Below are 26,643 nucleotides of genomic sequence, written 5' to 3'. Positions count from 1 at the left end.
GCCGGGAAGCGGCAGCGCCGGGAGCCGCCGGGAGCCGCCGGGAGCCACGGTGAGGGGCGGCGGGCACGGGACCGGCCCCGGGCCTGGCAGGGCCTCAGCGGGCTCGGGGCCGGCGGCAGGAGGCGGGCGGGGGGCTGAGGGTCTGCCCGGCCGGCAGGCGGCTCCCCTGGGCCCCGCCGTTGCTGGGCCCGAGCCCCCGGGGCCGGGTTTGGGGTGGCGGGGACCGGGCCCGGGCCGCCTGAGGCCCCCTGAGGCCTTGGTGGGCCGGGGCGGGCAGCGCCTCAGAGCCGCCCTGGCGCCGTTTCCCTTTTAAAAAATGTACGTTTTCTTCAAAAAACACCCTTTAATTCGCATTTCTGCCTCCCCCGCCGCTTGCCCGCTTGGTTTGGGGGCAGAGGGGCCGAGAGGGAGCCCCACTGAGGGGCAGCAGCCCCGGCTCTCGGTGCCCCGTTGGGGTGCGGGGGTCCCAGGGGTGCTGGGTGCCCCCCAGGAGGGTGCTGGGCGCCCCTATGGGTGCCCCCCGGGTGGTTCCTCGCTCTGGGAGGTTTCTTGGAGGTTGTTTGGAAGGGACAGAGCCCAGGTTTCACTTTTCCCGTGCTGGGCACTCCCTCCTGGCTTGCTGCCGGCCGCTGTGTTGGTGCTGGGGGGGGTTGTGGGGTGCTGCCCGGTTTCCTTTTGGGGTTACAGTGCTATAGGATCGCAGGGGCTTGGGCTCGTTCAGCCCCGCTGCCTCCCCGGGTGTTGTGTTCTCGTCCCCGTGGGTTCCCTGCAGTCCTTCACCTGGTGTTCATGGCCCCTAACAAATCCCCCCTGGGCACCCCCTTTTTCTGAGCAGCCTGCTGAGCAGTCGGTTTGACCGATCTGGTGACTTTTCAGATGCGTTTTGCAACCGCAGCCCAGCTCGAGGGCTTCCTTCCAACTGTGGCACAAGCTCACCCATCGCTCCGGTCCCTAACAGCGCTGGCAATTCCCCTTCAGAAACTTAAAGTGGGGCTTGGGGTTTTTAGAAATCACTTCAGGCTCGTGAATTTTAACATCCCGCATTTAAAGTAAAGTAAATTCCCGTTTGAGGACGGGGCATTGAGGATTACATTTGTCTCCAGGATTCTTTAATCCCTCTCGCCCCCACCTGCGCCTCCCGGTGTTTGTGCTGGAGCTTTGGGTCAAACCGAGCAGACCCCAGTTACAAATCATCCCCTAAGCAGAGGGTAGTCGGTGTGGGTATTTAAGTCTTCAACTGTTGGATTTTGGTCGTGTTTGGGGCTTAAATACAAATCCTGTGGGATTTATAATTGGAGCTGGGGGTGCTCAATGAGTGAACGTTGCCCTGAGTGGTTGGGGGGACCTCTGGCTGCTCAGGGGACTGAGCCAGGAAGGAGCTGGGGCAGCAGGCGAGCGGGGTCAGAGGGCTGCAGTGGCTCCTGCAGGCGTCCCAAACGCAGCCCGAGGCCTCTTCTCGCTGGTGTTTGCCCCAGCTCCAGGACCTGTGTGGCTCCTGCAACTCTCTCCGCGAAGGAGGTGGCGTTCGGTGCCTGTCCTCTCCTCTCCTCTCTGTTTCCTGCTGCCGTGCCTCAGGAAGGAAGGGAAACGAGCTGCTGGCTCCCTAAAAAAGCCTCCTCCCCCTGCGGCTGTAGGCTCTGCAGACGAACATTTGGCAACAATTTTGGGGGAAAACGGTGTTGTTAAACCTCTCCGCTTGCGCACAGGGAGCTGTTGGGCAGCCCCGAGCCCCGCGGTGACGCACGCTGCTCCAGGTGGAGCGTGGACGTGCTGGCCTGGAAGCCACACGGGCGGAGGCAGGTGTCAGCTTTGACACCTCCCGGTTAAATTCGGCGCTCTGAGCAGCCAGATCCCCCTCCCCGTGCACTGTGGGGGGGGGGAGAAGGCGTCACGGCCAAAAAAAGGATTCATGGGGACCTGGGCAGTGACCCTGAGCCATCCGTCCCCGACCCCGCTGGAGCTGGGGGTGTGGTGCAGGAGCCTCAGAGCAGCTCCGACGCCTCAGCAGCGAATTCCTGGAGAAAGCATCGCTTTCCCCTCCGAAACGCAGACGTGTGGGCGCGCCTGTTCCGTGCTCTCTTTATTCCCTTTCCTTTTTTAAGCCAGCGAGCCCCGTCAGCGTGACGGCCGGGACGCTCCGCGGGGCGTGGGATCTTCCCCCAGCTGGCAGGGACGGCGTTCTCCACGCAGGTGGCATCCTCTGGTGGGAGCCACCCCCTGCCCAGCCGCCTCTTCCCGTGATGGGAAGGGAGCTTGGGGCTCCCTGGGGGCGCTCAGGACCGGAGGAGCAGGCAGCAGCACGAGACCCTGGGGGGGAGAGCAACCTGTGTGTCCCCGTGGTGGTGGGTGACACCCCGCGATGGCTTTGGGGCTGCTTTTTTAGGTCCCCTAGGGGCTAAGAGTGGCGATGGTCTTTGGTGTCTGCATCCTGTGCCTGCCCTGGGAGCTAGGGCTGGTGGTTAGGGTTTAGTCGCTGTCCTTTGTGTCTTTATCGGGGCGTCTTAAGGCTCCTGCCCCTCTCTGCTCTTCCCCAAATCATCCCTTAAGGGATTGAGCAGCGGCTTGGAGCAGATTGGCTTTAGGCAGGTCTGGGGTCAGAAGCAGAGTCTTTCCAGAGAGCTCTTGCTCCAGATTAGCAGAAGAAGCCGCTAGCATTGGCGTGGTGTAGGTGCTGGTGCCTCGTTTACCCTCGACCAGAGGGTTTTGGGGCTGATCCACTCCCCTGTGCTCATCTGTGAAAGGCTGAGCTCGCTTCCCTATAAACAGCTTGTGTGGCTTGGGTTCGGGGCGGGCTGGATGTGGGGCATCCTTCTCATCTCCCCGTGCTCTTTCTCGCCGCAGATCCCCCAGAAGAAGATGGTGTGAGGCCGGCTGCGTGCCCAGCCCCGAGACAGGAGCATGGCAGCGGCTCAGGGAGCAGGCAGCAGCGTGGCCGGGCCGTCCGGAGCCCCCTCCTCCTCCTCCTCCGTCCCGGGGCAGGGCAGCAGCCCGGCGGTGGCGGTGTGGGAATGGCAGGACGAATTCGGGCGCTGGAGGCCGTACCGAGGCAATGTCTGCAGCTACATCGAGCAGGTTTTGCAGGCGGCTCAGCAGAAGGGCCGGCGGTCGGGGTCCAGCCTGGTCAGCAGCATCCCGCTGGGCCACGCCGACGCCGTTTTGGCCCCCTACGTCATCGACATCCCCAGCCTGACGCAGTTCCGACAGGACACAGGTAAGGGAGCTCCCCTCCTGTGCTGTGGGGCCGTGCCGAGCTGGCTTCCCAAAAAGGCTCTGCCCCGAGACCCCCGCACGCCACCGCAGAAAATTCCCTCCCCCCCTGCTGCTGCCCCAGGCTCTCTCGCTTCCTCCCGGGGAGGCAGGGGCGGGCTGGTTTTCATCGCAGGGCTGAGGCCTGATTTTCACTTTCGTCTCGGCTCTGCTGAGGTGGCTGAGGACACGCCGCGATGACTCCCGGCCTCTTTTTGCTCCAGCTGTGCTGTGAGCAGCTGGAGCTGAGGAAGCAGGGGCAGAATGCGTGCTCTCACCCCCTAAAAATCCAGGGAGATCCTCCGTTACGCACCCCAAACCAACAGAAAATCCTCTTTGCGTCGCTTTTCCCCTTTTGCCAGCTCCTCTCCCACCACCCCAGGACTCAGCCAGGTTTTTACCGCGCTGCCCAAACCTCCCAGAGAGCTTCAGAGGTTGGCAGTGCCAGCCGAGGGAGGCAGCGAGCAGCGCCCCGAACCAGCTGCGGGGTCAGACAGATCCTGCAGGAAAGGGAAGTGGTTGGAGTGGTGAGCGCTCATCGCAGCTGCATCCGTGTTTTTGTTGGAGCTTCAGAGCTCACCCGTCACCCCGAGGTTGGTTTTTCCTAGGGCAGTGCCGGGGAGGAGCCCTCGTGGGGAGGGTGCTGCCAGCTCGGGCTCGGCGTGGCCTGGAAGCCCCGCTAGGGCCAGGGCTCTTCGAGGGCTGAAGTTTCCTCTGGGTTCTTCAGCCTGAGTGCTGAAAACGCTGCCACATCCCCTCCTCACGGCCCAGTTCTAAGCAAAGCCGCCTCCTCCTCTCCCTGCAGGGCCCTGCCTTAAGCACGACCCTTTCGGAGCGGGCGGCCAGCTGAGCTTTGTCATGCTCTGGAGCAAAGCGGCTCTGCGGGAAACATCCCCGTGGAAAATCTTGAAACGGAGCAAAAAAAAATCATAATAAAAACAGGCCGTTGTGCTCTGCTCATCAGCTATTAGACAGACAAACGGGCTCTTCACAGGAAGCCAGGGAGAATAACAGGAAGGCAGTGTTCACGGGGCCGTGTCCCACCGACAGCTGTGCAGGGGGGGCGTGGGGGCAGGATTAGCTGCAGGCTTCAGCTGCTGCTCCGGGCAGCTCAGCTGGAAGCTGGGAGCGACGTGAGGCAGCAGCAGGAGCTGTCCCCTCGCCACAGCTGTCTGCCCGCCCGCGAGAGGAATGCCAGCTTCCCTGCCAATCCCGGGGGAAGGAAGGGGGATGTTTTTTGAGAAGCTCCTGCCTTCGCTTTCGTTGTGGGCTCCTCTCCCCGCTGCTGTTTGGAGATCTTAAAAGTTTCGGGTGCCCTGCGAGCTCCTGGCCTCCTCCCTGTGCTGTTTTTAGCCTCTGACCGGCCAGCGGGGCTGGGGACTGCCTGGCATGAGTCCTGCTGGGCCTTCTGACACCTCGTTTCACCCCTGGGGGTCTCCAGCTCGTGCTGTTGCCGTAGAGCAGCCTCGCAGAGCAGCGTGTCTGCTTTCATTCCTCGCCCTTTGTGTGCGAGCAGCTGCTCTCCACAGCTTCCTGGCTGTTCCTCCCGGCAGGCAGGAGCCTGGAGAAGCTGGCCCTGTCCTTCCCCTCTCCGACATCCTCCTCCTGCCCTTGTGGGGCTTCACCCACTCCCCAGACCCTCGCAGGGCAGCGGGAGGTGGGTGTGCAGCCCGGGTGTTTCTGCAGAGCTCTGGCGGTGCCGTGTCTCTATAGTTACTCCGTCGTCAAGGCCGTGGGAGGTTTTCTTTTACCAGATCTGTGCCTCAGCCTGATTTTTTTTTTTTAACACCAGCGAAGCATCTGTGATTGCTGCGCCGTTCTGCTTGGGTGTGTCAAGGTGTAGATCCTCTCCCCTTCCTTCATGCCCTCCCCGCAGCGTCTGAACCCGCTGCCAGCCCGCGCTCAGACCTGGATGAGGGACAGAGGGGACAGAGGGCTCGGGGGCGCTGCTTTCCCTGTGCTCATCCCATGCTGGGGTGAGGAAGCCCATTTGTGCCTCCCGTTAGCCCGTGTAGGAACGAGGCAGGGAAATAATTCAATTCAATAATAATTCAATTCAATAATAATTCAATAATTCAATCGCCGAGTTCTCCGCTCACTCTGATTTTTTTCCCCTCTCCCCCCAGGGACGATGCGTGCGGTCCGCAGGCACCTCTTCCCCGGCAGCTCAGCGGCCGGGCAGGGCATCGTCTGGGAGTGGCAGAACGACGAAGGCGGCTGGTCCCCCTACGAGATGAGCGTCTGCGAGGTGCTGGAGCAGGCCCGCGCCACCAACCACCAGCGGGTGGACCTCGCGCCCTTCGGCTACAACTACGACGTCGACCTGGTGGCCCAGGTGCAGACCAACAAGACCACGAGGTTCCGCCGGGGCGTGCAGCGCCGCCTGGACTCCCCGTACCCCGCCACGGCCGCCTCGGCCCCCGGCCACGCGGGGTTGGGCTGCTCGTGCCAGCAGTGCTGGCTCAACGGGGGGACTGGCCCCATCACCACGCGGTACCGCCACTCGGTGACAAACTTCCCCAACTCCTCTTCTTCCTCCTCCTCCTCTTCCTCCGCCGCCACCACGCAGCAGCTCTCCGGCAGGACGACGGCCGTGGGTTCTTCCAGCTTCGTGCCCTACAACAAAGCCGCGCTGTCCGCGGCGAGGGCGACGCCGAGACTCAGCGCGCAGAGCACCTGGGCTCTGCCTCAAGCTGGGGGCCCCAGCACGGGACTGGCTGCACCCAACGGAGTCAGGTACAGCCCCCGTTCATCTGTGTGCCTGTCCGAGAGCCCCGCTGTGCTCAGGTCCTCATTTAGGAGCCTTTCTGCCCCAGGGGATCTCACAAGGGTGCTCTTCCTAAGAGGGAGATCTTCCTGCCCTTGTGTCCAGTGGATGAGGAAGCTTCCCCTCTGTTTTCTCTCTCCTCCTGCTCGAAATTGTTCCCTGTCAGCCATGGAAGTCCCCCGAGCTGCTGGGGGGAGTAGGCAGGTGGAGATACTGCAGGCTGGAGGAGACCGAGGTGGTTGGTAGGGCTGCTGTTTGTCTGACAGCGATTTTGAGGGGAGACTGCAGGAAAAGGGGATTTGCAAACACTTCTATTGAATTCAAAATGCACGGCAAATGTGGGGAAGAAAACGGCGCCATTCAAAGCTCTTCCCCACCAAAGGAGGCCCCGCAGGACTCGCTGCGTGTGGCCGGGACCTCCCACGTTCTGACACAGTTAGGCAGTCCACGTTAGACATTTCTGATGAGAACAAAGGGGGCAGGGGTGCTGTTACTGGGGGGCAGCAGCTCCAGCCAGGGCTGTCAGCATCTCCCTCGCAGAGTGGCCCTTCCCTCCACCCTGTAGGGCTGGCCTCTGAGCCCCAAACCAAGCAGGATATTCACAAATAACTTTTCAGCCCAAACTCCTGCACACAAGGCTTTTTCTAGCTTTTGGGGTCTGACTTATTCCTGAGAGCTGGTGATGAGGCGTGCCCTGAGCATCTCCTGGCTACAATCACATCAAACTGAGGCCGCAGTGAGGGCTCTGCCTGTAAACCCCGTTGGGGTGGAGAGCAGCGCACACAATTTGCTAGGGATAAGCCGGGCGCTGCAGCACTGAGCGTCTGAGAAAGCAGAGGCAAACTTGTCGGGGTTGATTTACCTGTCCCAGCCTGGGGAGATGCACAGATAGGAGATCAGAAGGGCGGTGGAAGCTCGTTGTGCTAATTGCAGGCGGCACAAGTTTATTCTGAACCTCGGTTGTATCCGAAGCGAGACTTGGAGCCTCGCTCCCTTGATGAGTCTCCTTGGGGATCTCCAGAAGCCAGGACAGGACCTGTGCAGGCAGCTCCAGGTGGCCGTGCTTGGCCAGGGCCTTGGACCAGACAACCTGCAGAGCTCCCAGCCATCCCGTGCCTCTCTGTGCCAGCCCCAGAGCACTCAGAGCACCCGTGTGGCTCACCGGGTGCCTCTTGGTGTGGGGAGAGCTGCCCAAAAGAAGCAAAATGCTGCTGGGGCTGCCCTGCAGGGCTCCTGCTGGAGCTGATAAGGTGCTGGGTGCTGAGCAGGGATGTGGAGCCCTGCAGCGATACCTTCCCACGGGCTCTGTCCCTTCCCCTGCCAGACAAACGCACCCAGGGGGATGATCTCTGTTTTCCAGTCCGTGAAGGGGACCCGGCGCCAGCTGGAGCTGGCTCTCCCCCTTGCTTTCCATGCCGGGAGCTGGAAATACTGCAGGGCTGCTGTGCTCTTGGCTGGCGTTACGTTCCCAGGCTCGTGGAGCCCTGTTCCAGCAGCAAATACCCTCATTTCTGCGAATTAGGGGAAACCTGAGCAGCGCGCCCTCACAATGTGCTTCATTTAATTCTGCAGCCCGGAACATTCCGGAGTTACCGCGTCCACCGGGGTCCCTGCCTTGCCCCCTCGGGCTGCTTGCTTCCTCCTCACTGCATGGGGAGCTTTGTGGCTGTGGGGGCGAGGTGCTAATTACCCTGCACTAATTACCCCAGGAAGGGTTTGTGTGCCCAGCGTGCGGCTTTGCTGGGGTTCATCCTGCCTGGGACGTGCAGGTCCCGGGGTTGGTGCTTGGGCATGGAGCTGGAAGCGTGGCCACATCCCGGCAGTGTGAGCCCTGTGTGGGGACAAAACCCTGTCCCATGGCCTCGGGGTGCACGGGCTGGCCCTGGAAATGGCTTTTTGGCTGCCAGCACCTCCATTTCGCTGGAAAAGGCAGCGAAGTGGCAGCGAGCCCCTGTCCAGCCCCGGGGATTTGAGAGGAGACGGCTGAATTGCGGGCTGGAAGGGCACCTGCACAGCAGCCTGGTGGCACTGAGAAGCTCCTTGGCCCTTGCCACAGCTCACACCAAAAGGAGGAGGAGTGACAGAGCAAGGCCTGGGCTGCCGGGAAGGGAGCAGTGGGGTTGGCTGGGGATTCTCTGCTGTCTAATAAAGGTTGTGCTGAGTGTGCCCCGCAGCACCCCTGGTAGGCTGCTCATCAGCACAGCCCCTGCCTCGCTGCAGCCGAGCTGTTCCTGGCGGCTCAAACGCTGCTGGAAACCAAAAGCCAGGCGGTTACACACACCCAGCTACACACACCTGGGTAAATACAGCCAGGTCGGGAGGAAACGCGGCTGAAAGAGGCAGTACAGAAGGAAACCTCTCTCCTGCAGGGCTGAGAAAGAGGAGGAGCTCCTGCTGGGAAGCTGCCTGCCTCCCTGGGTGGCCGCGAGGTTATTCCTAAAGTGCAGGGGGCATAGCCCCAGCGTGGGCAGCACCAGGAAGCATTTTCCCCTTGGTGGAGCTGGGGCACCACAAGCTGCGGCTTCCATTCCCCCAGCTCTCAGGAGGGGCAAAACCCAGAGGGGAGCGTGGCCTGGAGCGAGCCGAGGCCTGAACAGACGTTCGTAGGTTAGCAGCAGAGCCAGGAAGGTGCAGTAACCGTGGGCAGGTTGTTTTGCCTCTTGGTGCCTGGGTTTCCTCCCGTGTGTTGCGGGCAGATAACGAGCCCGGCCTCCTCTGCAGGCTGCGCTCGGAGCCGCAGACGGAGCGTGTGGTGGTGGGGGCCGTGCCTCAGGGTGCTGCCCAGCTCCACCTGTGGGCTCCTGGCATAGAAGGGCACTGCCGAGGGGTGTCCTGCTGGGTACGAGGGCAGGAAAGCTGCAGGAAGCGGTTTTTGGGGGAATAAATCAGTGCCCCAGGCAGGAGAATCCCTGCTATAGCTCCCTGGGCTCGCGTGGCCATGGGTGCGCGTCCAGTTCCTGCCCGCAGATAAGGCAGGGGGCTCGGGCTGGGGAAATTTTATTGCATTGAAGCACTGGGAGGGGAGCTGTGCAGTATTAGGGTGCTCTTCAGCGGGGCCCAGAGCCACCACCCCACATCTCCCACGTGCTCAGCACGCTGTCGGGTCAGGAGATGCGCCCCAGGGAGCAAACCCCAGGCAGGGTGTTTCCTCCTCCTCCTCCTCCGTACCCTTCAGCTCCTCTTGCCCAGCAGCAGACCAGCAGACCGAGGGGGTCTGTGCCCCCCCACAGCCCTGGGCAGGCCCATTGTGACTTGTCCCCACCCCTTTGTCACTCCTCGTCCTGGTGCCGGGAGCGAGCCCCATGGATCGACGCAGCCGCGTGCGGCGCAAGAAAAGAAGGTCCTTGGGGGGGGGAGAGGCTTGGTTTAGGTCCTGATGTCTTCTTCAAAACGAAGGGAGGGGAAAAGCTGTGGTGTGGCCACTGTTAGCATCCCGGGAGGTTTTCCTTGGAAGGGGTTAGAGCCCTGGGCACACGCATGTGATTCTGAGGCAGGGCGGGACCTTAGGGACGCGTTGGCTGCTTGTTCGGGGGGTACAAAGACAGGAAAATGCAGCTTTTGGGGGGGAGAGAAGGCAGAACGGGCTCTGTTGGGAACGGGGAGAGCTGATAGGGACTTCTCCATCCCTGCCCCGTGAGGAAATCCCACATGGGGCTGTTCAGCTCGGATCTGGCCACCAAGTGCCACCTCTCCGGTCCTGCGCCTCGCTGCCTCACCGCTGCTGCAGCAGCCGAAGGTCTGGGGAAGCAAGAAGCTGCCAGGCTTTGCCTCTGGGCTCCTGCCAGCCACCTCCCTTCGCCAGGAATTTCTCACCGGATCCCTGAGGACGCCGTCCTGCTTTGTGCCCCTTTCTCCACAGCCTCAGCCCTCACAGCCTGTGAAATCCCTACCACCGGTTAGGGATTTCAAATCCCAAATCGGAGGCACCTCTCCCAAAAAGCTGTGGGGTGCCGGAGCGCCTCGGGTCTGAGCTGATGGACTGCTTGCAGGCAGCTCGTGCTGCAGGCGAGGCTGCTCAGGTGCAAGGCACCACACATGTGAGACTGGGTGGCAATACCCTTTGTTACCTTTCCCCTTCCTCCTCCAAAAAACCCTTTTTCAAGCCTGGAGGAGCATTTCTGCCCCTTTTGTGGCGTGGCAATGCTGCTTCCTCCCGTGTGCCGTGGCTTGGAACCCTCCTGGGCAGCATGGGTTTCCCTCGATCTCACCAGGGATTTCTGCAGGTGCAGGAGGATTGGTGGCTAGTCGGCTGGATATGAGGCAGCAGTGTGCTCAGGTGGCCAAGAAGGCCAACGGCATCCTGGCTTGTATCAGGAACAGCGTGACCAGCAGGGCTAGGGAGGTGATCGTCCCCCTGTACTCAGCTCTGGTGAGGCCGCACCTCGAGTACTGTGTTCAGTTTTGGGCCCCTCGCTACAAGAAGGACATCGAGGTGCTTGAGCGGGTGCAGAGAAGGGCGACGAAGCTGGTGAGGGGCCTGGAGAACAAGTCCTACGAGGAGCAGCTGAGGGAGGAGGGCTTGTTGATGTAGATCATCTACATCTGAGATGTAGAGCTGAGGGATACGGGTTAGTGGGGACTGTTGGTGTTAGGGCAGAGGTTGGACTCGATGACCTTGGGGTCTCTTCCAACCTAGAAATTCTGTGATTCTGTGAAATAAAGAGGATCTGGGTCCCAAGTTGTACATTGCTGTGCCCCATGTGCCAGCCCTTCTGTGCGCCCCTGGGAGGATCCCACGGAGGGTTCAGCCCTGTCCGTGCTCTGCCGGGTTTTTATTTCCATGGGGAAGGGGAAATGAAGGCACCCCAGTGGCTGCTGCACCTGGGGGGTGACAGCAAAGCACAAACCCTTCGGTGTCTGGGCTGGGGGTGCCCAAACCCTGGGGTGTTTCTGCTGGAAAATGGAGGGGAGAAAAAAATCCGTGAGAAAAAGCGATGAACAAGCTGAATCGGGGAAGAAAAAGGTGGCAGAGAGGGGTCACGGTGCCTGCTTCCAGCCCCCCGAAATCGAGGGGAGGATTTGCCAGCGGGGCTGGAGCCAAGCTGCGGCGAGAACAGCCCGTTGCGTCACGTGAAAACGTTGCAAAATTAGGGGCAAACGAGGGGAAACCACAGCCTTTGAGAGAGGGAAGGGAAACCTCCGCAGCCCGCGGGACCTCTTAAAGCTCTGGAGGCCCCAGTCCCGTGCGGCCGGGCTGTCGGAGCAGCGCCAAGCCCTGGGGGCTGCCTTCGGGAGCTCGGTGCCTGCGCAGGGACCTGCTCCGAGCAGCAGGTAGGGGAGGTGGGGATGCGGCGCTGCTGAATTTCGGGAGGCCAAGGAGAGGGACCTACCCCGTCCTTGGGGCTGGTTTGGGCACGGGGGCAGCTCGTGGAGAGGGTTCTGAGACAGCGGGTGGCGTTTGGGGCTTGGCAACCTGTTGTCCTACAAAGCTGTGGGGTGGTGCAGCTGCGACACCTCACACAGCACCAGGGGCTGAGCTTTGGGGGTGTTTTTTCTTCTGGCTGTGAGAGCGAGTCACCAGGAAGCTTTAAGGTTCTCTGCTGCCTTCTGGCTGCTCCTGGCTACGTGCCTACTCATAGCACAAGTTGGTTGTGCTTAGGACAAAACTGGAGAAGACCAAACCTAAAGAGCTCTGGCTGGGGTGGGCTCCCTAAATACAGCAGCTGGACCACTGGGTGAAGGACGTGTGGGTGGGGGTCCCAGGTGAGTCCCATCTGGGCAATTAGAGCCCGTTGATATACCCAGGGCCTTGGGGGATGCTGAGTTGGTCTTGGTGTGTCTGGGTTGTGCTGGTTGATGTCTCTGTGTCTCTGCTCTCTCCCCAGTGCCCTGAGCCTGCCGGTCAAGATGTCCAAACCCAGCAAAGTGAACCAGGCTTTGGCAGGTAATGCTTCTGTTCTGCTTTCTCTTCAGGGTTACACAAGCAAGTCTTCTACTTTTCCATAATGCTTCTATTTTTTTTTTTTTTTAGTTTGCAGTATCTCTGAAATGCTTTTGGCAGTGGAAAAGTTTTAAGCTAAAAGGTAGAAAAAGCAAAGTGGAGAGGGGATGGGAGGGTCAGACCTTAGTAATTGCTTTTCTTACCGGTGCCAATCCTGGGGCTTTGTGCTCCCACCCCAGCTGAGGTGAGGTCTTGATGCTGCTCAGCCCCTGAGGCTGTAGCTCAGCACCCTCCTAGTGCAGGAGCAGGAGAGGGGCAGTTGGAGCTTGGGGGTGAGTCTCTGAAGCACTTCTCTGCCCCTGTGCTTTATAGGTAGCCCATCAGGAGCTGTTTTTTGGGGGTCTATTTGGAGGTTAGGTACTTGTTTTCATAGCACAGGGGAGCACGTGGGCCAGGCTGTGTGCTGGCTGCTGTTTGTGTTTCCTGTTTGTTTCTTTTTTCCTCTGAGGAGGAAAATTGCAGTGCAGGATGGTGCGGGGGGTTGTTTGGGGTGATTTATTACAGAGGCTCAGGTGGTCAGCAAGCTGGGGTAGGTGAGTGGAAGAGCCCTGGCACGTGGTATTTTCTGGGGGCTGCTGTGCCTGTTTCAGACACAACGGAGTATCTACTAACCCCCTGAGTGTCTCCTAACCCTCTCTCTGCTCTGTCCACGCGTGGTCTGTTCAGGTCAGTAGCTCCCTGGGTGCTGAGCTCAGCTCCTGAGCACACAGCAGCAGTTGGGCTCGCTCTGACAAGTGGCCACTGCCTCTTTCTAGCCAAAGTGGTGGTGGCTGGTGCCCTGCTAGGTGCCAGGCTCTGCCCTGCCTCAAATCAACCCCCTGGGGCTGCAGTTTCTGGTCATCCAGTACTAAAACCACAGAAGATCCCCAAACTTTGGGGACTTTGCAGGTCCCCAAAAAGCAGGCAGCACGCAGTCCCTCTCCCTGCTGGCAGATCCGCATATGTGGCAACGAGGTGAGGCACTGAGCTCACACCTTGGCTAGATGGATGACCTGAGCAGGGCTCACCTTGCTCATGAAAGCTCCGTTTCATCCCCTGGCTATTAGCACGGGCTGTGTAATTAGTTCCTTAATCACAGCAAGGTAAATACAGCGAAGAACCGGGGAGCCCTGCTGAATCCAGGCTGCGCTAATCCTGTTAATTGTGACCTCCTTCTGGATGTGCGAGTCTTCCTGGGATCTTAGGAGAGGTGAACATGCACAGCCCTTCTGTAGTGCCACGTTTAGACCTACAAGGCTGCAGAAGAGCCCCATAAAATCACCCACCTGGCACCATTTAAGCCAGAATTAAAAGGTGAAGCTGTAATCGGCTCTGCTCTTGTTGGAGGCTGGGGATGCAAAGGATAAAAACTGTTCATCCTTGGACCTGCAGCTCCCCGGGAGGTGTGCTGAGTTGCTGAGGGCTCAGAGCATCACCTGCCCCCAGGGACAGCATGTCCTTGGGGTCTGAGCCTGTAGGACATGGCTCTGATCAGCCCTGGGTTGCTCCCTGCCGGGTGTAGCAGATGTTGGAGCTGCAAGGGAGGAGAGAAACCTGCATTTGTCTGGCTTTAAAATGAAGTAGAAGCAGAGGGAAGGTCTGGATGAGTTAATTAGCGAGTGAAAGGAAAATAAATGTCTGGGAGTGATTATGGTAAAAAGCAAGCAGTGAGGTTGTGGTAACAAGGCCAAATTTTACCGGGGTTTTAGCTGGCTGGGTCTTCAGGCACATCTCTCCCTCTGCTCTCTGCTTCTAGGACCTCTTCTGGCAAGTGCTGGTTCGTTCATATTTCAGATCTGGGGGATGGTGTTGGAAATGCTTATTTTGGGGTTATTCTGTGATGGGCTGGGCCCCTTCTCCCCCAGTCCCACTGCACAGCTGTGCTCAGCACCAGTGGTGGGGGGGGGCAGGCTCTGTGTGATGGGTGCCTGGGGGTTTGGGTGAGCAATTCATGACTCTGCAGCCCCACATCTTCCAGCAGCACGGCTCCAGAACCCAGAAATTGTGAAGCTGGCTTAAACTTTCATATAGAATCGGGTTTTGTCCTGGCTTTGTTACCTTTTTGATCAAGGTGCATGTGGAAACTTGTCTCCCCCGCCCCCCAAACTGTGCTAATACACAATTTGCCAGAGGAGACCTGTGGCAGTGAGCTTTGTGTCAAATTAAGCTGAGTGTTCCTTATTAACGTGGGTCCTAGAGGTGTTTGGGGATATGCTCACCATGAACATTTTGCTGGGTCTGACTGTGCAAACTCTCCGTGCTTCCCTCCCCGAGACATCAGGCTACCTGAGGGCAAGCTCAGCCCTTCCTGCCACCTGCCTAAACCTCGAGCTGGAACAAAGCAGACGTGAGTCTGAGGTCTGTAAGCCCAGCTCAGCAGCCAGAAGGGTGACCGGAGGGGCACACAGGGCTGGGTGTGAGTAGGGGCCTGGTGGGGGCTCACAGCATTAGGTAGGGGTGCTTTCCCCATGCTCGGCTGTGGTACAGGATGTTACAGAAGTGCCTGACTTCATGGGAGGCTAAGGAAAGCTGGCAGATGTTGTCATAGCTGCAGCAGAAATAATTCCGCCCCAAGGAGCGCTGCTGACACTGCACTTGCAGCCAAATGAACGCTTTGAGGAAGAGAAGAGGCAGTCGTTGTATTTCCTCAGCTCCGGGGGTGGCCAGCGAGCAGCAGGAGCTCTTGCAGGAACACACAGACTTGCTCTGGGCAGGCTTATTTTGCTGCAGCACGGCCCTTGTGCCTCCAGGTGGGCTTCATCCAGGGCTGAACTTGCTCCTGACACAGCTCCACTGAGGTCTGTGACTGAATTAAAGCTGCCCCAGGTCAGAGGTGGAGATCCAGCCCGCAGGGGTGGTGTCTGGCACTGCGTGGAGGTGCTGTCCCCTGGAAGGCTTGGATGCGGGGAGATCCCTCGCTGCTGACTCCTGTCAAGCCTCGTGGGAGGCTTGCTGTGTGCTGAGGTTTCCCGTCCTGTATTGGCACCGAAGGAATCGCTGCTGGGCTGTGAGATGAGCCAGGGGAGCGCTGTAGCACGGGAGCAGCCCCGTGCTGAATGCTCTCTTGCTGTGGAGCTGCAGAAGGAGATGATTCATGGCGTGTCCCCGAAGGCAGCAGGAGGTAAAAGCAGAAAATAACCAGTTGTGTGCTGTTTTCAGGGGGATGCTTGGCTGGGGGTAGCGCTCCTGGCCCCACACCTGACCTGCCTGTACGTGTGCATGGCCTTGTGGATGCCCTCAACTCCTGAAGCGAGAGAGGGTTCCCGAAATAAACGTTTATTTCCTTTGCAGTGACTCATGGTGCTGACAGGCAACTCGAGACGAGTTGCTCAGGGGATGGGCAGGGCTGTGTTGGCAGGTAGCTGGGCTCGGGGGCTCTGTGCCTCGCCTCCTTCACCCTTCCTAATGTTTGAAGGAGGCGTCTTGTCCCCTGTGCAGTCTGAGGCCAGTCCTCCAGCCCCTCCTGTGTCTGTTTTTATGGACTCTGCATGTTAGACCAGCAAGCTGGCATTGATCTCCTCAGCAGAGAGCTCCAGTTCTGCATTTTCCTACCCACCAGCTGTGTGGGGGTGGCCATAACCCCCCCCAGCCCCTGGGTTTGCCCTACAGCCTCACCTCACCCCCTGCCCCAGGCCAGGCACGGCGCTTTATGGCCACGCTGGGGTGAGGCTCCCACAGACCAAAGTCCCTGCCTGGCGTGCAGGGGTGGCAGCTTGGTGCAGTCTGTGGGCTGCAGGTGCTCAGCTTTGCCCCTATTTTTATGGGATCAGTGATCCCCAGGCTTCCTGGAAGTGGTGAAGGACGGCTGGCTTAGCGGGGCTGAGAGCAGGCAGCAGCCTGGGCTGGGGGCTGAGACCTGCAGGAGGTGGTTTTGATGGTGAAACCTCTGGACCTGGTGTTCGTGCTGGTCCCCCGATGCTTGTGCTGTCTCGTACTGCCTTTTGGGGTTTTCCTCAGCCAGACCTGCTGAGAGCAGTGTGCTGCTGCTGGGGTGCTGGCTACCCGCTCAGTTCCCTGCTTCCCTGGGGAAGTCCGTGGATGTGCTGTGAGCTCGTGCTCCTGATCTTCTGGTGCCAGCCTTGCCAGGAGCTCATGGAGGGAGGGCTTTTCTCCTTGGTGCTGAATCACAGACCCTATAACCGTCAGGTGGGGCTGGGATTGCTCAAAGACCTGCTTCCCCTGCTGCTTGTGCATCGCTAACTCTCCTGCTGGTTGTTTTCCTGCCCTGCTTTCCTTCCCCCATAATTTCTGGCACCACGGCGTGTGTCTGGTGCCCATTGCCATGGTGTCAGTCGGACCAGGAGCTGTCGGTGCTGTGAAGGTTTGGCTTCTTGCTGTCTGCAGCCTCCCTCCGAGCAGGAGGCGCGTGCTTGGGCGATGTGTCACGGAGCCACGCCGTCTGCTGGCCAGACCAGCTCTGCCAACGGGCCTTGGGCAACCCTGGGCAAACTGCTGCATCTCTGCTCCTTACCCCGTCTTGCGAAATCCTTTCTGTCTCTCTGGAAGTCTTCGGGCCTCGTAGGAGAGCTGTGCTAGAAGCACCTGACTCTCCTATCGAGAAGGGATCTGGGCAGTTTGTGGGGTTTGTGCTCGGGGCTCACATGAAGCCGCTGCAGGGGGTGGCTCTGCTTGGGGCACTCGCACCAGTTCTGCATGGGGGGGTTTCTAGTTACAGGGGGTGGGCTCCTAACACCCATTTCTGCCTGAAATACGCAACCAGTTAACGCTCCCACAGAGCTGGCTGCTTCCTCTCCTAACTCCGTTTTTAGCCATGTGTGGGCAAGGCTCCTCGCTTTGTCCTGAATAAATGCGTTTGCTTTTCTAGCTTCCTTTCCCAACCCAGTAGAACATGGGCTCGAGAAGCCTTGGTAACTTGGTTTTGGCCATGAGCTACTGCGTGGGCATCTGGGGATGCTGGCAAGAACCTCCTTAGTGTTAGGAGGTGGTTTTGCACAGGCTCTGAGGTAAGCTGGGCTTTCAGCTCCTGTCAGTCTGCATCTCTGAATTATTTTTTAGCTGGTGCAGGAGGAGGTCTGTTCCTAGAGGAGCTGAAGCGGGTGCTCCATGGAACATGTATTTAGGAGCAGCATGCCACCCCACAAGCATTACAGGCCAGTTATAGGGTGTATTTCTCGGGCTAACATCGTGCCAGATCAGCATCACCAGCCCGGTGGCTCTCTGCGTGCCGGTTCTACCTCCAAGGAATGTCTGTCCTTCTTCTTAATGACTCATTAGCTTTAACAGCATCCAGTGAACGCAGCACTGCTCGGTGCTGGCTGGGAGGGAGAGAAGCCCCGGGCTCAAACTGTAGCTGGGGTCCAGCAGAAAATGGAGCCCAGTTGGATGGGGCTCCTTCAGGGCCCAAGGTGGGCAGCTCCACTCTGCCTGGCCCAGCTGCAGGCTTTGCAGGCCCTAAAGCTGCTCTCTGGGATGAATTTGGGGGTGATGCCTTTGAAACACTCTGCTTTTCGGGGGAGCAGCCGAGCAGGAGCTGTAGGGCTTACAGGTAACCGCAGATCCCTGGGGCAGCGCTGCCTGCGGGGCTCGGTGAGCTGGAGGACTCAACCACGACAGACATGAAACACCTGAGGAGCCCTAAAGCCAAGGCAGAGAGGAATCCCAAACCCCAGCTCAGTGGGTGCCTGCATTTCCCTGTTTCAATCTGCTGCCCGAGCTCCTTTTGCTGAATTCCTCTGGATCCTGTCTCTGCGGTGACTCCGACCCCCCTCACCTCTCGGGTGTTTGATCTCTGAATCAAGGGCTTGGGTTTTGTTTTGTTTTTATCTTTTTTCTTAATTTGAAAGATTGAAGTTTTTTTTAATGTGTCTCCCCGTTGTTTCCTTCCTGCATGTTGATCTCGTACCCGCTGTAGGCATGACGGCTATTCTGATGTCAGCCGCTGGACTCCCCGTGCACCTCACCTGTGTGCCGCAAGCTGCCAGCTCCCATAAAGCCACTAAAAAACACAGCTCAGTTAAGGAGGGGAGGAAAGTGTCCAAGAAAGGTAGTTCCTGCTCAAAATCTGATATTTGCTTCCATCTCCTTCTCTTTATCTCTCTGCACTTGTTCCGCCTCCCTCCTTTCCTCTCGGCTCTCGCCCCGACCCTCTCGGCTCTTCCGACTGACTGGGGGTGTTCGTCCCACGGAGGGAAGAAGCAGGGCGTTTCTCTGGCCTGCATGGTCTCTGCCAGGCTGTAAAATAAGATGATAAAGTAGACCTTGTCCTACAGAAGCTCTGCTTGTTTCCATCAGTCGCTGGAGCAGCCTGGCTGTTCCCTGTGCATGTCAGATCTCTCTGATCTCCCCGGGGTCCCCCTCAGCTCTCCACGTACCAGGACTTTCCCTGACTCACTGCTGGGACGAGCCTGGGAGCCGAGCAACCCTCAAGGACAGCATTTATCCATCTGCTGTCTCCAGAAGGGCTGTTGTGAGGCAGAAGGTCTGGCTCGTCACTGCTGAGTCACGAGGTGAGCAGAGGAGGTGAACAGAGGAGGATCTCCCAGGCGAGCAGCCCCTGAGTCACGCAGGGCACTCGGGGCCACCTTGGGGTGTGTTTGTCATCCCCACCTGCCTCGGGCAGGAGGGAGCAGGCCACCCCAGCTCCCTGCCAGGCACAGCCACCTGCAGGGCAGGACCTTTGTCCCTGCTCCTGGGCAGGAGGAGCCTTGTGGAGGAGAGGAGGCACCTGGATGTCCCGGTTCCTTGGTGTTCCTACCTTGCTCCTTGTGTCAGCCTCCTCCCTGCACTGACTCCGAGGTGCAAAGTCCTCTAAAGGAGGTAGGAAGGGGGAGAGGAGAGCCGGGAATTAAAGAACCAGGAATTCAATGTGCAGGGAGGAGTCTTGTGGAAATGCATCGGGGACAGAGCTGGGGGGAGGAGATGGAAGCAGCAGGAAGGAGGGAGAGCAAGTGTGGAGTAGGATGTGTGAGGAGGGAGGAGAAAGGGTGGTGGGAGAAGCAGCAGCAGGAGGAGGAGCGAGCAGAAAGGAGGTGGAGGAGAAGAACTGAGTGGAGGTGGAGGCAGAGGGGCTGCATGGGGACTGTGCCTCGGGGGCTGGCTGCTGGGGTACCAAAAAAACCCTCTGGTGTCGGTGTGACAGGGTGAGGGCTGTGCAGGTGGACAGCCACATGAGAAAGGGACTGCTGGAGGTCAGTGCCACAAAGCTGGCAGCATTTATGGCGAGGTGAGGCCATAAACACACGGTCCTGGTGTCCTAAAGCCCCCTGCCAGCAGAGGGGGTGTCACAGATGTGCCAGCCCAGCAGCACATCTTCCTGCATGAGGTGCAGGCTCTTTGGTGCTTGGCACAGCACCAGGGGCACTTGCACGGTGCCTGCAGCTTGGCCAGAGGTCAGGCTCGCTCAGAGGCTGCTGAGCTCTGTGTTTGTGCAGCCCAGCACCAGCCCCGGCCGTGGGGCTCACCGAGCAGGAGCTGTGCTGGGTGTCAGCGCCCTGCTGCGGCTCAGCAATGCCACCTGCTGGGGCCGGGAAACATCAGGGACGAGGAGCAGAAACCCAGGGAGCAGAGAAAGAGGGGCAGTGTGGGTGCTGGGAGCACCGTGTGGCTCCTGCCAGCCGGCAGGATTTGGTCCCCATCCTGCTCAGGGTGTGCAGCAGAGGAGGGGCGTTGCCAGCTCTGCCACTTCCAGCACTGTGAGGAGAGGGAGCTTTCCTGGTTTAGTTCTTAAATTGTCTTTTAGGAAGCAGGGCTGCCCTTAGGGGCTGGGATGCTGCTCCTGCAGGGTGCTGAGTGCGAGATGCCTGCACGAGCAGGGTCTTGGTGCCACATGGGAGCGAGCTCCATCTGTGCCCTCCTGGCTAAGGAGCGCTGTGCTGCAGTGCTGGTGGTGAGCCCGACTTGTGGTCAGCCTGCTCTGACCTTTCACACACCCTGGCGCTGTAACAGGCAGAGTTGGGGCCCATTGTGTGGCCTGAATTCCTGCATCACCTCTCTTCCAGACCTCCACATCGCTAGGAGCTCACCCCAAACTTCCCAGCAGTGAACCTGTGCCTGCGCACCGGTCTGCCCGCATGTGGGCTGGGGCGGTGTTGATAGAATGGCAGCCAGCCTCCTGAATGCCTGGGTTATGCTACACAAAGGCACTAATTGGGGCTCGTTAATGGTGTTGCTGCTCTGGCAGTGATGTCTGGTGTGGGTGAGCGCTGTGGGTGTAGGAAACTCCCTGTCAGTGCCTGCACGTGGTTCCCTGCTCCCTGCGTGTCCTTGTCCTGTGGCTACCGATGGCACATCCAGTGCTGGGCCTCCTGGGGGAGGCAGGCTGCAATAACACAGCTGCTCATTTGGCTCTCCTGAACTGCTGAAAGGGGAGAAATCTTCCTTTTTTTAACACCAAATCTCCTTTGAGGTTGAGGCCGGTAGGTGGAGCCCTTGCTGGGACAGAGGGTAGATGTGGTGAGGGCTGGGTGCCCATCCCTGGTGCTAGCTAGGAACAACCTGCCTGCCCTGCAGGGGGAATCAACCCCGTGCTGCACCCACACGGCTCCTGGGGTACAGCAGGAGATGCTCCTGCTGCTGAGCAAGGACCCAAAACACATCTGCTAAACGCTGCCTGTAGAAAGCCCTTGGTTCAGCGAGCAGCTTATTATCTACACCCTGCAAACTGGAGCCTGGACAGGCTTTGGTCCCGAGGGATGGTGAGAACAAAGGGCTGGAGGTGTTCCTGCAGCACACGGGGCCTGCTGGGGGAGTGATGCTGGCTCAGAAGCCTGCTGCTCGTGCCGTGGCTGCATCCTGGCTCCCTGTGCAGCTGGGGGTGTCTGGCTGGGCACGCTGCTCCTTGGGGTACGGTTGCATGGGCTGTAAAACTGCTGGAAACCCGGTATCAGCATTGAGCTGCTTCTGTAGGGCCAGCACTCGAGTGGTTGCAGCTGGGGATGGGTTTTCCTGGAGCTCCTGGTGTCCCCGGGTCTGGTGGGCAGCAGGAAATCCTCGGGAATGAGGACACGGTGGCTGTGAGAGGTGCTTGGGGAGGTGGAAGGAGCTGCGGGTAGCAGCAAGCCCTGTTCTCACAGCCTCCTCCACAACCAGCAGGGCAGAAGCTGAAGGCTCTGCCTGCCCTGTGATGGTGAAGGCTTCTTGTACTTACAAACCAGAGCCTGGCTCCGACCTCCACCCGTGATGTTTGTTACCTGGGGCAGGGACATCGTGGAGAGCTCGGCTGGGAGGCTGCAGGCACGGCCTGAGCTCAGACTGACCGCATCCCCGTGCGGCTTGTTCCTGCTGCCTCCTCTTCATCCACTGCACCTGAGCAAGGTCCCAGCAGGGAGGATTTGGGGACTCATTTGTCACCTTTAAAAATGGTGAGGCGAGCAAACAGGGCTCTCCAGGAGGTGCTCGTGAGGAGACCTTGGAGCAGTTCCTGGCGCTGCTGCTCTCCTGGCCCGAGTGCTGGAAAACAAGGGCTTGTCCGGGCTCCTGTTTGTCTCCTGCTCTTGTGGCAGTTCTTGGAAATCCTTTTTCGGGGATCTTGGCACGTCCCTGAGGTGGAAAGCCCTTGTTTCCAAGTTCCCGTGACTGCCTTACTGGTGGCTGTATCCTGTTCCCAGCCTCCTGGCTGAGGGTCTCCAGGACGGTGAGCTCACGGCCCCTGAGCCATCACGCAGCTCCTGCCTGGCGCCAGCTCTCGGGGAGCATCCTTTGACGTTGTGGGTTTGTTTTCTTGTGCTGCGTGCTTGGCCGTGCCTCTGTCCTGCTCACGCTGCCGGAAACCGAGCGTTTCAGGACTGCCAGGAATCCCCTTCTGCAAACAGCACCTCTTAACGATGGCGTGCTCATTGAGGAGAGTCCAAGGCCATGTTTATCAGGCTCCCTTAGCTAAATGACTTTCCACCCGTGTTAGCTTTCTGCCTCTCTCCTCTGCTGGTCTGCAGTGAGAAGGTGCCTTCCCTGCTTGCATCTCACCCACCTCTGCAGCTGGGTGAGCACAGGACTCCTCTGATCCTCCCTGGTGCAGGGTCTGGGCCATCCAGGTGTGCCTGCAAGAAGCTCCTCTGTCCTCTCCTTCTGCTTCACCACCTTGGCACCGTGAGGGGTGGGTATCTGGGAAACAGCACCCACCCCTTCCTGCTGCTGGCAGAGATTGCTTTAATTTTTTGGGAGGCAGAACAGCTCAGGAAGGTGATGACTAGCCACGCACAGCTCCTTCACCTGCAGAAGCAGCGTTTGTGATCCCTCTGTCTTCCTTGGGGGGAAAAACAAGCTGCCGGGGTGAGCTGTGGGTGTGCAGGCACGTGCACAGCACTGCTGCCCAGCTATTGCATGTGGGAGTGCTGTGCCAGATAAATGCTGTGCCAAATAAATACTGTGCCAGATGCACTGATGCTGCCTGCCTGTGAGCGTGGCAGCTGTGAGTCCATCTCCGTGCTAAAGCCCAGGCACTGGGAGCTGTGTTTGAGAGCAGAGATCCCTAGGGAAATGCTGGAGCACAGCATCCTTGTGACCCCAGGGAACTGGGCACTGCTGCTCGGGGCTTCCAAACCTCTGTCAGCATCCACCTTGCTCCCCGAGCTGCCCAGGTGGCACCACCACCACCCTGCTGCTTCTCCCCGCTGTCCCCAGCGGGTCTGGAGCAGAGCAGGCGGCACCAGGAGCCCCCATGGCGAGTGACGGGTCTTCTTGCCTCCTGCCAGGTGGAGCCGTGGCCTCGCTCGTGCACATGCTGCCCTTTGCAGGCTGGTGGAAGAGCCTGGCTGCTGCCGTGATGGGCCTGGGGCCGGGTAAGGAGCTGCAGCCGGGTGCTGTGCGAGGTGCTCGGGCTGCAGCGAAGCTCCTGTGGGGAGCTGAGGGGACGGCTGAGCTCTCGGCCCTACCCAGCCCAGGATCTCGTGGTGTTTGTTTAATCCTGTAACGAGGGATGGGGCATCTGCACGGCCTGCTCTGAGAAGCAGAACGCTGCCCTGGGAGCTGGGCTGTGCTCGGGGGGGCAGGATTGGTAGGGAAATGTGAAAATGTCTGCACTTTACTGCAGGGCACCTGTTATAGAGCTGATGTGTTCAGTATCCCCTGTGATTTGTGCTGTGTCTTGCTGGATTTGAGGATGTGAAAGCTCAGGAGGAAAGAGAACCGCCCCTGTCTTGTGTGAGGGGTGCAAGGCTCGTTCTGCTGGACCCAAAATAAGGTTCAATGCTTAGAGTACGGCCGGGTTGTTCCTGATGTGCCAGCTGCAGGGTTTGGCTGTGTCTCACCCGTGGTGTAGGAAGGTCCTGTGTCAGCTGGGTGCGGTGGGAATCTCTCCATTTAACATCCCATGGCATCATGCTCCTTCCCACTGAGATATCTCTGAGCTTGATTGTAGCTGCACGAAGCCCTGCTGGGACCTGGCTGGCATCGACTGGGGACACCACAGCAGCTCCAGCTGCCCCCAGGCGTGCAGCACGGGGCACAAACATCCCCAGCTGTGGGGCATTCCCTGCCCTCCTGCAGGGATCCTGGGGGCGAGCAGGGGCTCATCCTGCTGGGCTCTCCCATCTGAGTGCTTGCACTGCTGGCAGGCCTTTGTGAGACTCACGTGGATCAGCTGCAGCCTTTTTCCTCCCCTCTAACCCGTGCTTTTCTCCTTGGCATCCTGGCCAGTTACTTGCTTTTTCCCCCTTCTTGTGGCTCGCCCTGCCCGTGCCTCGTGGTGTCTGACTTCTGCTGCCTTCTCTCTCCCCTCTGTGCAGTGACGCTGACGGAGCCAGAGGCGGTGGTGAGGAAGTACCTGGAGGAGCTGAAGGGCACTCCTGCTGATGAGGTGAGAGGGGAGGAGGAGGAGAAGATGGTAACAGGAGGCCTGGCTTGCCCAGAGGCCTCTTCCCTGGGGTGTGCTGTGAAAACTGAGGTAGTGCCTGAGGATCGCCCTGGCCACCCCCGGTGCTGGGTGCTGCTGCTTGTGGTGGCACCACCAGCACTTGGTGGAGAGGCCTTGGGGGTTCCTGAAGCCTGCACACGGGATCTGGTGGCTGGTCCCCATCAGGGGCTGTGACAGAGGAAGCACCGTGTGGGTGACAGGTAGCCCTGACCGTGCCTCCCTGCTCCTCTCGGAGCTGGCTGCGGGATGTGGGGTGGAGCAGGGACTTTGGCCTCCTCTCCCTGCTCATAAAAACCGCAGACTGAACCCTGTGCTGGAGCTGCTCTGTAGAGGAGCAGGACAAAACCATCCCCAGTTCCTGCTTGCCCCTGGCAGGCTCCCCTCCTGCACTGTCAGGCAGGCAGCGGTGGGGTGACACTGCCCCGATGAGACCCGTCTGTGCCCTTAAACCTTAAAGAGAAGGGTTGAAGGGGAAGACACCTCTTCCTGAAGCATCCTTAGCTGCTTCCTTGGTGGGTCAGTCACTGCCAGCCTGTGCTCACACCACATGGTGGCTGTCCCCTTGCTGTCCCGGGCTGCAGGACTGCATCATCTGCATGGAGAAGCTGGCCTCCCCCTCGGGCTACGGCGACGCGTGCGAGTGCAGCGCGATCAAGCCGGAGACGGTCGGGCGCCTGACGAGCTGCCAGCACTCCTTCCACATGCTCTGCGTGCTGGCCATGTACTCCAACGGCAACAAGGTACTGAGCTGGCCCAGCACCACCAGCTCTGCGTGCCCTGCGTCCTGGTGATGCAGCTGAGGAGCTCTGATGCCTGCTTTTTTTTCCTCCCCCCCTGCAGGACGGCAGCCTGCAGTGCCCCTCCTGTAAGACCATCTACGGGGAGAAAACGGGGACCCAGCCCAAAGGGAGGATGGAGGTCTCCACTTTCCCTCAGTCCCTCCCTGGCCACAAGGACTGCGGGACCATCCAGATCGTGTACCACATCAGCAGAGGCATTCAGGTGAGTGCAGCGTGCTCCTGGGAGCGGCTCCTGCCACTGCAGCACCTGGGGGCAGCCCAGCACTGAGCAGCCTGCCGAAGGTGCGAGTGTTTCTTCTGAAAGCATCATCAGGCTGCGTGGTTTGGGGTTGTGCCCATCAGATATTGGCACATCCCATAGGAATTTACGCTCAGCAGTGCCTTCTTCCTCTTCCGTGGAAGAGCTGGGCTGAGATGAGCCTGTCAAATCCTGCTTATCCTAAATCCTGCTGTTGAGGGGTCATTTATGAAGATGAAAGTGTTCCAAATGTGTCTTATCTATTGCAGGGCCCCGAGCACCCCAACCCTGGGATGCCTTACACAGCAAGAGGCTTTCCTCGCTACTGCTACCTACCAGACAACGAGAAAGGCAGGAAGGTGAGGCATCGTGCTGACAGCGTGGCTCTTCTCAGGTTGTCTTCTGGGCCCTGTGCTGGTGGATTTGCATGGTGTTTGCTCTAGGAGCTGTTCACATGATGCAAACCCCCTGTTCTTGGAGGCTGCCCCATCTGTAGCCCCTTTTTTTATAAAGATCTTTGCAGTCAAGGTTGTGCAGAAGCAAAGACTTGCCCTATTTCAGCCCTTTATGAACCAAAAGCCCCTGTGAGTTGGGGAAAAAACCCTCCCAGCCTGTCTTGGGCTCTGCCCTCACAGGGCTTTGCACTTGCAGCTGCTGAGCTCTGCCTGCCAGCTCCTCCCAGCCCTGCTTCCTGCAGGTGGCCCCGTTTGCCTCAGCTTGTGCCAGTGTTTTGCAAAGCACAGGGAATCGTTCTTCCCATCAGGGACAGGGATTTAGGCTGTTAAGCTTCTGGCAAGCAGCTTTCGTGGCTTTAGCTGCTGAAGGACAGTCTTGATTTGTTTTTTCCTTTTTTTTTTTTTCCCTTCCCAATCCAGGTCCTGGAGCTCCTGAAGGTGGCCTGGAAGCGGCGCCTGATCTTCACAGTGGGCACCTCCAGCACCACCGGCGAGAGCAACACAGTGGTGTGGAATGAGATCCACCACAAAACCGAGATGGACACGAACCTGAGCGGCCACGGCTACCCTGACCCCAACTACCTGGACAATGTGCTGGCAGAGCTGGCCGCCCAGGGCGTCACCGAGGACTGCCTGAGGAAATGAGCCGGGGTCGGGGGGCGGCTGTGCCGTGCACATCTCCGGGCCCCCAGCCTGGGAAGCCCACCCAGTGCACTTATTCCTGTTGCCTTAAGTTCCTACGTCTGACTGCCTGTCACACTAAGCAATAACACTGTAACGCAGGACTCCTGCCTGCTCTGTGCGGTCTCTTTTTCTGGAGGGAAGGCTGTTTTTTGTAGAAAACGGGGATTGCATCTCCAGGTAGGGTTGGTGGCCGAAGCCAGGACCGGCTGCAGGAGCGGTGCTGAGGTGACAGACCCCCTGGGGAAGGTGGGAGCCCAGGGACCCCAGCCCTGGTGGTCCTGGGGGGGACAGGGGAGCACCTCGCTCTCCAAGAGACCCCTTGGGAAGGGAAGGAGAGCCTCCCCTACACTGCCACTCCTTGTCTGAGCCACCTCTTGGAGCAAAGCCACCTCCCTCCTGCCCCTGGATCTCTGCTTGGTTGCAATAAGAGCCTCACTTCCAGGGAGTGTCCCTGCCTTGCCTTCACCCTTCCTGCTGGCTTGGGCTGCCTCCCCTGCCTGCATCCCTCCCTGAGGGATCAGCCTCCTCCATCCAGCTGGGAGAATGAGGGAAAGCTCAGCTCTGCTGGAGGAACAAAGCTCCCTGCAGGGGCGGGACACTGGGTGCTGATCCCAGGGGGTTTGGCTTGCAGGTTCCCCGTGTCCTCTGAAGGAAGCAGCAGCATTTTGGGGGCTGCTCCTTAGCTCTGCAGCTGGGCTTTTTGTGCCCAGGGAAGCCTCTGTTG

General features: G+C 59.4%; 1 protein-coding gene across 3 annotated transcripts; it reads left to right on the top strand.

Moving 5' to 3' along the window:
- Window positions 1-26,013, top strand: DTX2 (deltex E3 ubiquitin ligase 2). Of its 3 annotated transcripts, none has more exons than XM_082776241.1 (10): window positions 1-49; window positions 2,842-3,211; window positions 5,373-5,982; window positions 11,839-11,897; window positions 22,583-22,669; window positions 23,615-23,685; window positions 24,324-24,482; window positions 24,583-24,744; window positions 25,050-25,139; window positions 25,656-26,013. In XM_082776241.1, exons 2-10 carry the CDS (start codon window positions 2,899-2,901, stop codon window positions 25,878-25,880), a joined length of 1,776 nt encoding a protein of 591 aa, XP_082632367.1. In that variant the 5' UTR covers window positions 1-49; window positions 2,842-2,898; the 3' UTR covers window positions 25,881-26,013. The 3 variants fall into 3 exon arrangements, with proteins under 3 accessions (XP_082632367.1, XP_082632369.1, XP_082632368.1); XM_082776243.1 differs by lacking the exon at window positions 22,583-22,669 and adding an exon at window positions 17,806-17,937; XM_082776242.1 differs by lacking the exon at window positions 22,583-22,669.
- Window positions 26,014-26,643: the final 630 nt, after the last annotated feature.

Source organism: Aythya marila (assembly GCF_965140915.1).
Source record: "Aythya marila genome assembly, chromosome: 20".
Taxonomy (NCBI): Eukaryota; Metazoa; Chordata; class Aves; order Anseriformes; family Anatidae; genus Aythya; species Aythya marila.
The sequence above is the reverse complement of the archived record's forward strand: the minus strand, read 5'-3'. Positions and strand labels throughout refer to the sequence as shown.

Excerpts from the sequence above, each read along its gene's own strand:
- DTX2 (XM_082776243.1), top strand. The coding sequence starts at position 2,899 with ATGGCAGCGGCTCAGGGAGCAGGCAGCAGCGTGGCCGGGCCGTCCGGA. Across the intron at positions 5,983-11,838 it reads GCTGCACCCAACGGAGTCAG|TGCCCTGAGCCTGCCGGTCA; the intron begins GTACAGCCCCCG and ends CTCTCTCCCCAG. Across the intron at positions 25,140-25,655 it reads ACAACGAGAAAGGCAGGAAG|GTCCTGGAGCTCCTGAAGGT; the intron begins GTGAGGCATCGT and ends TTCCCAATCCAG.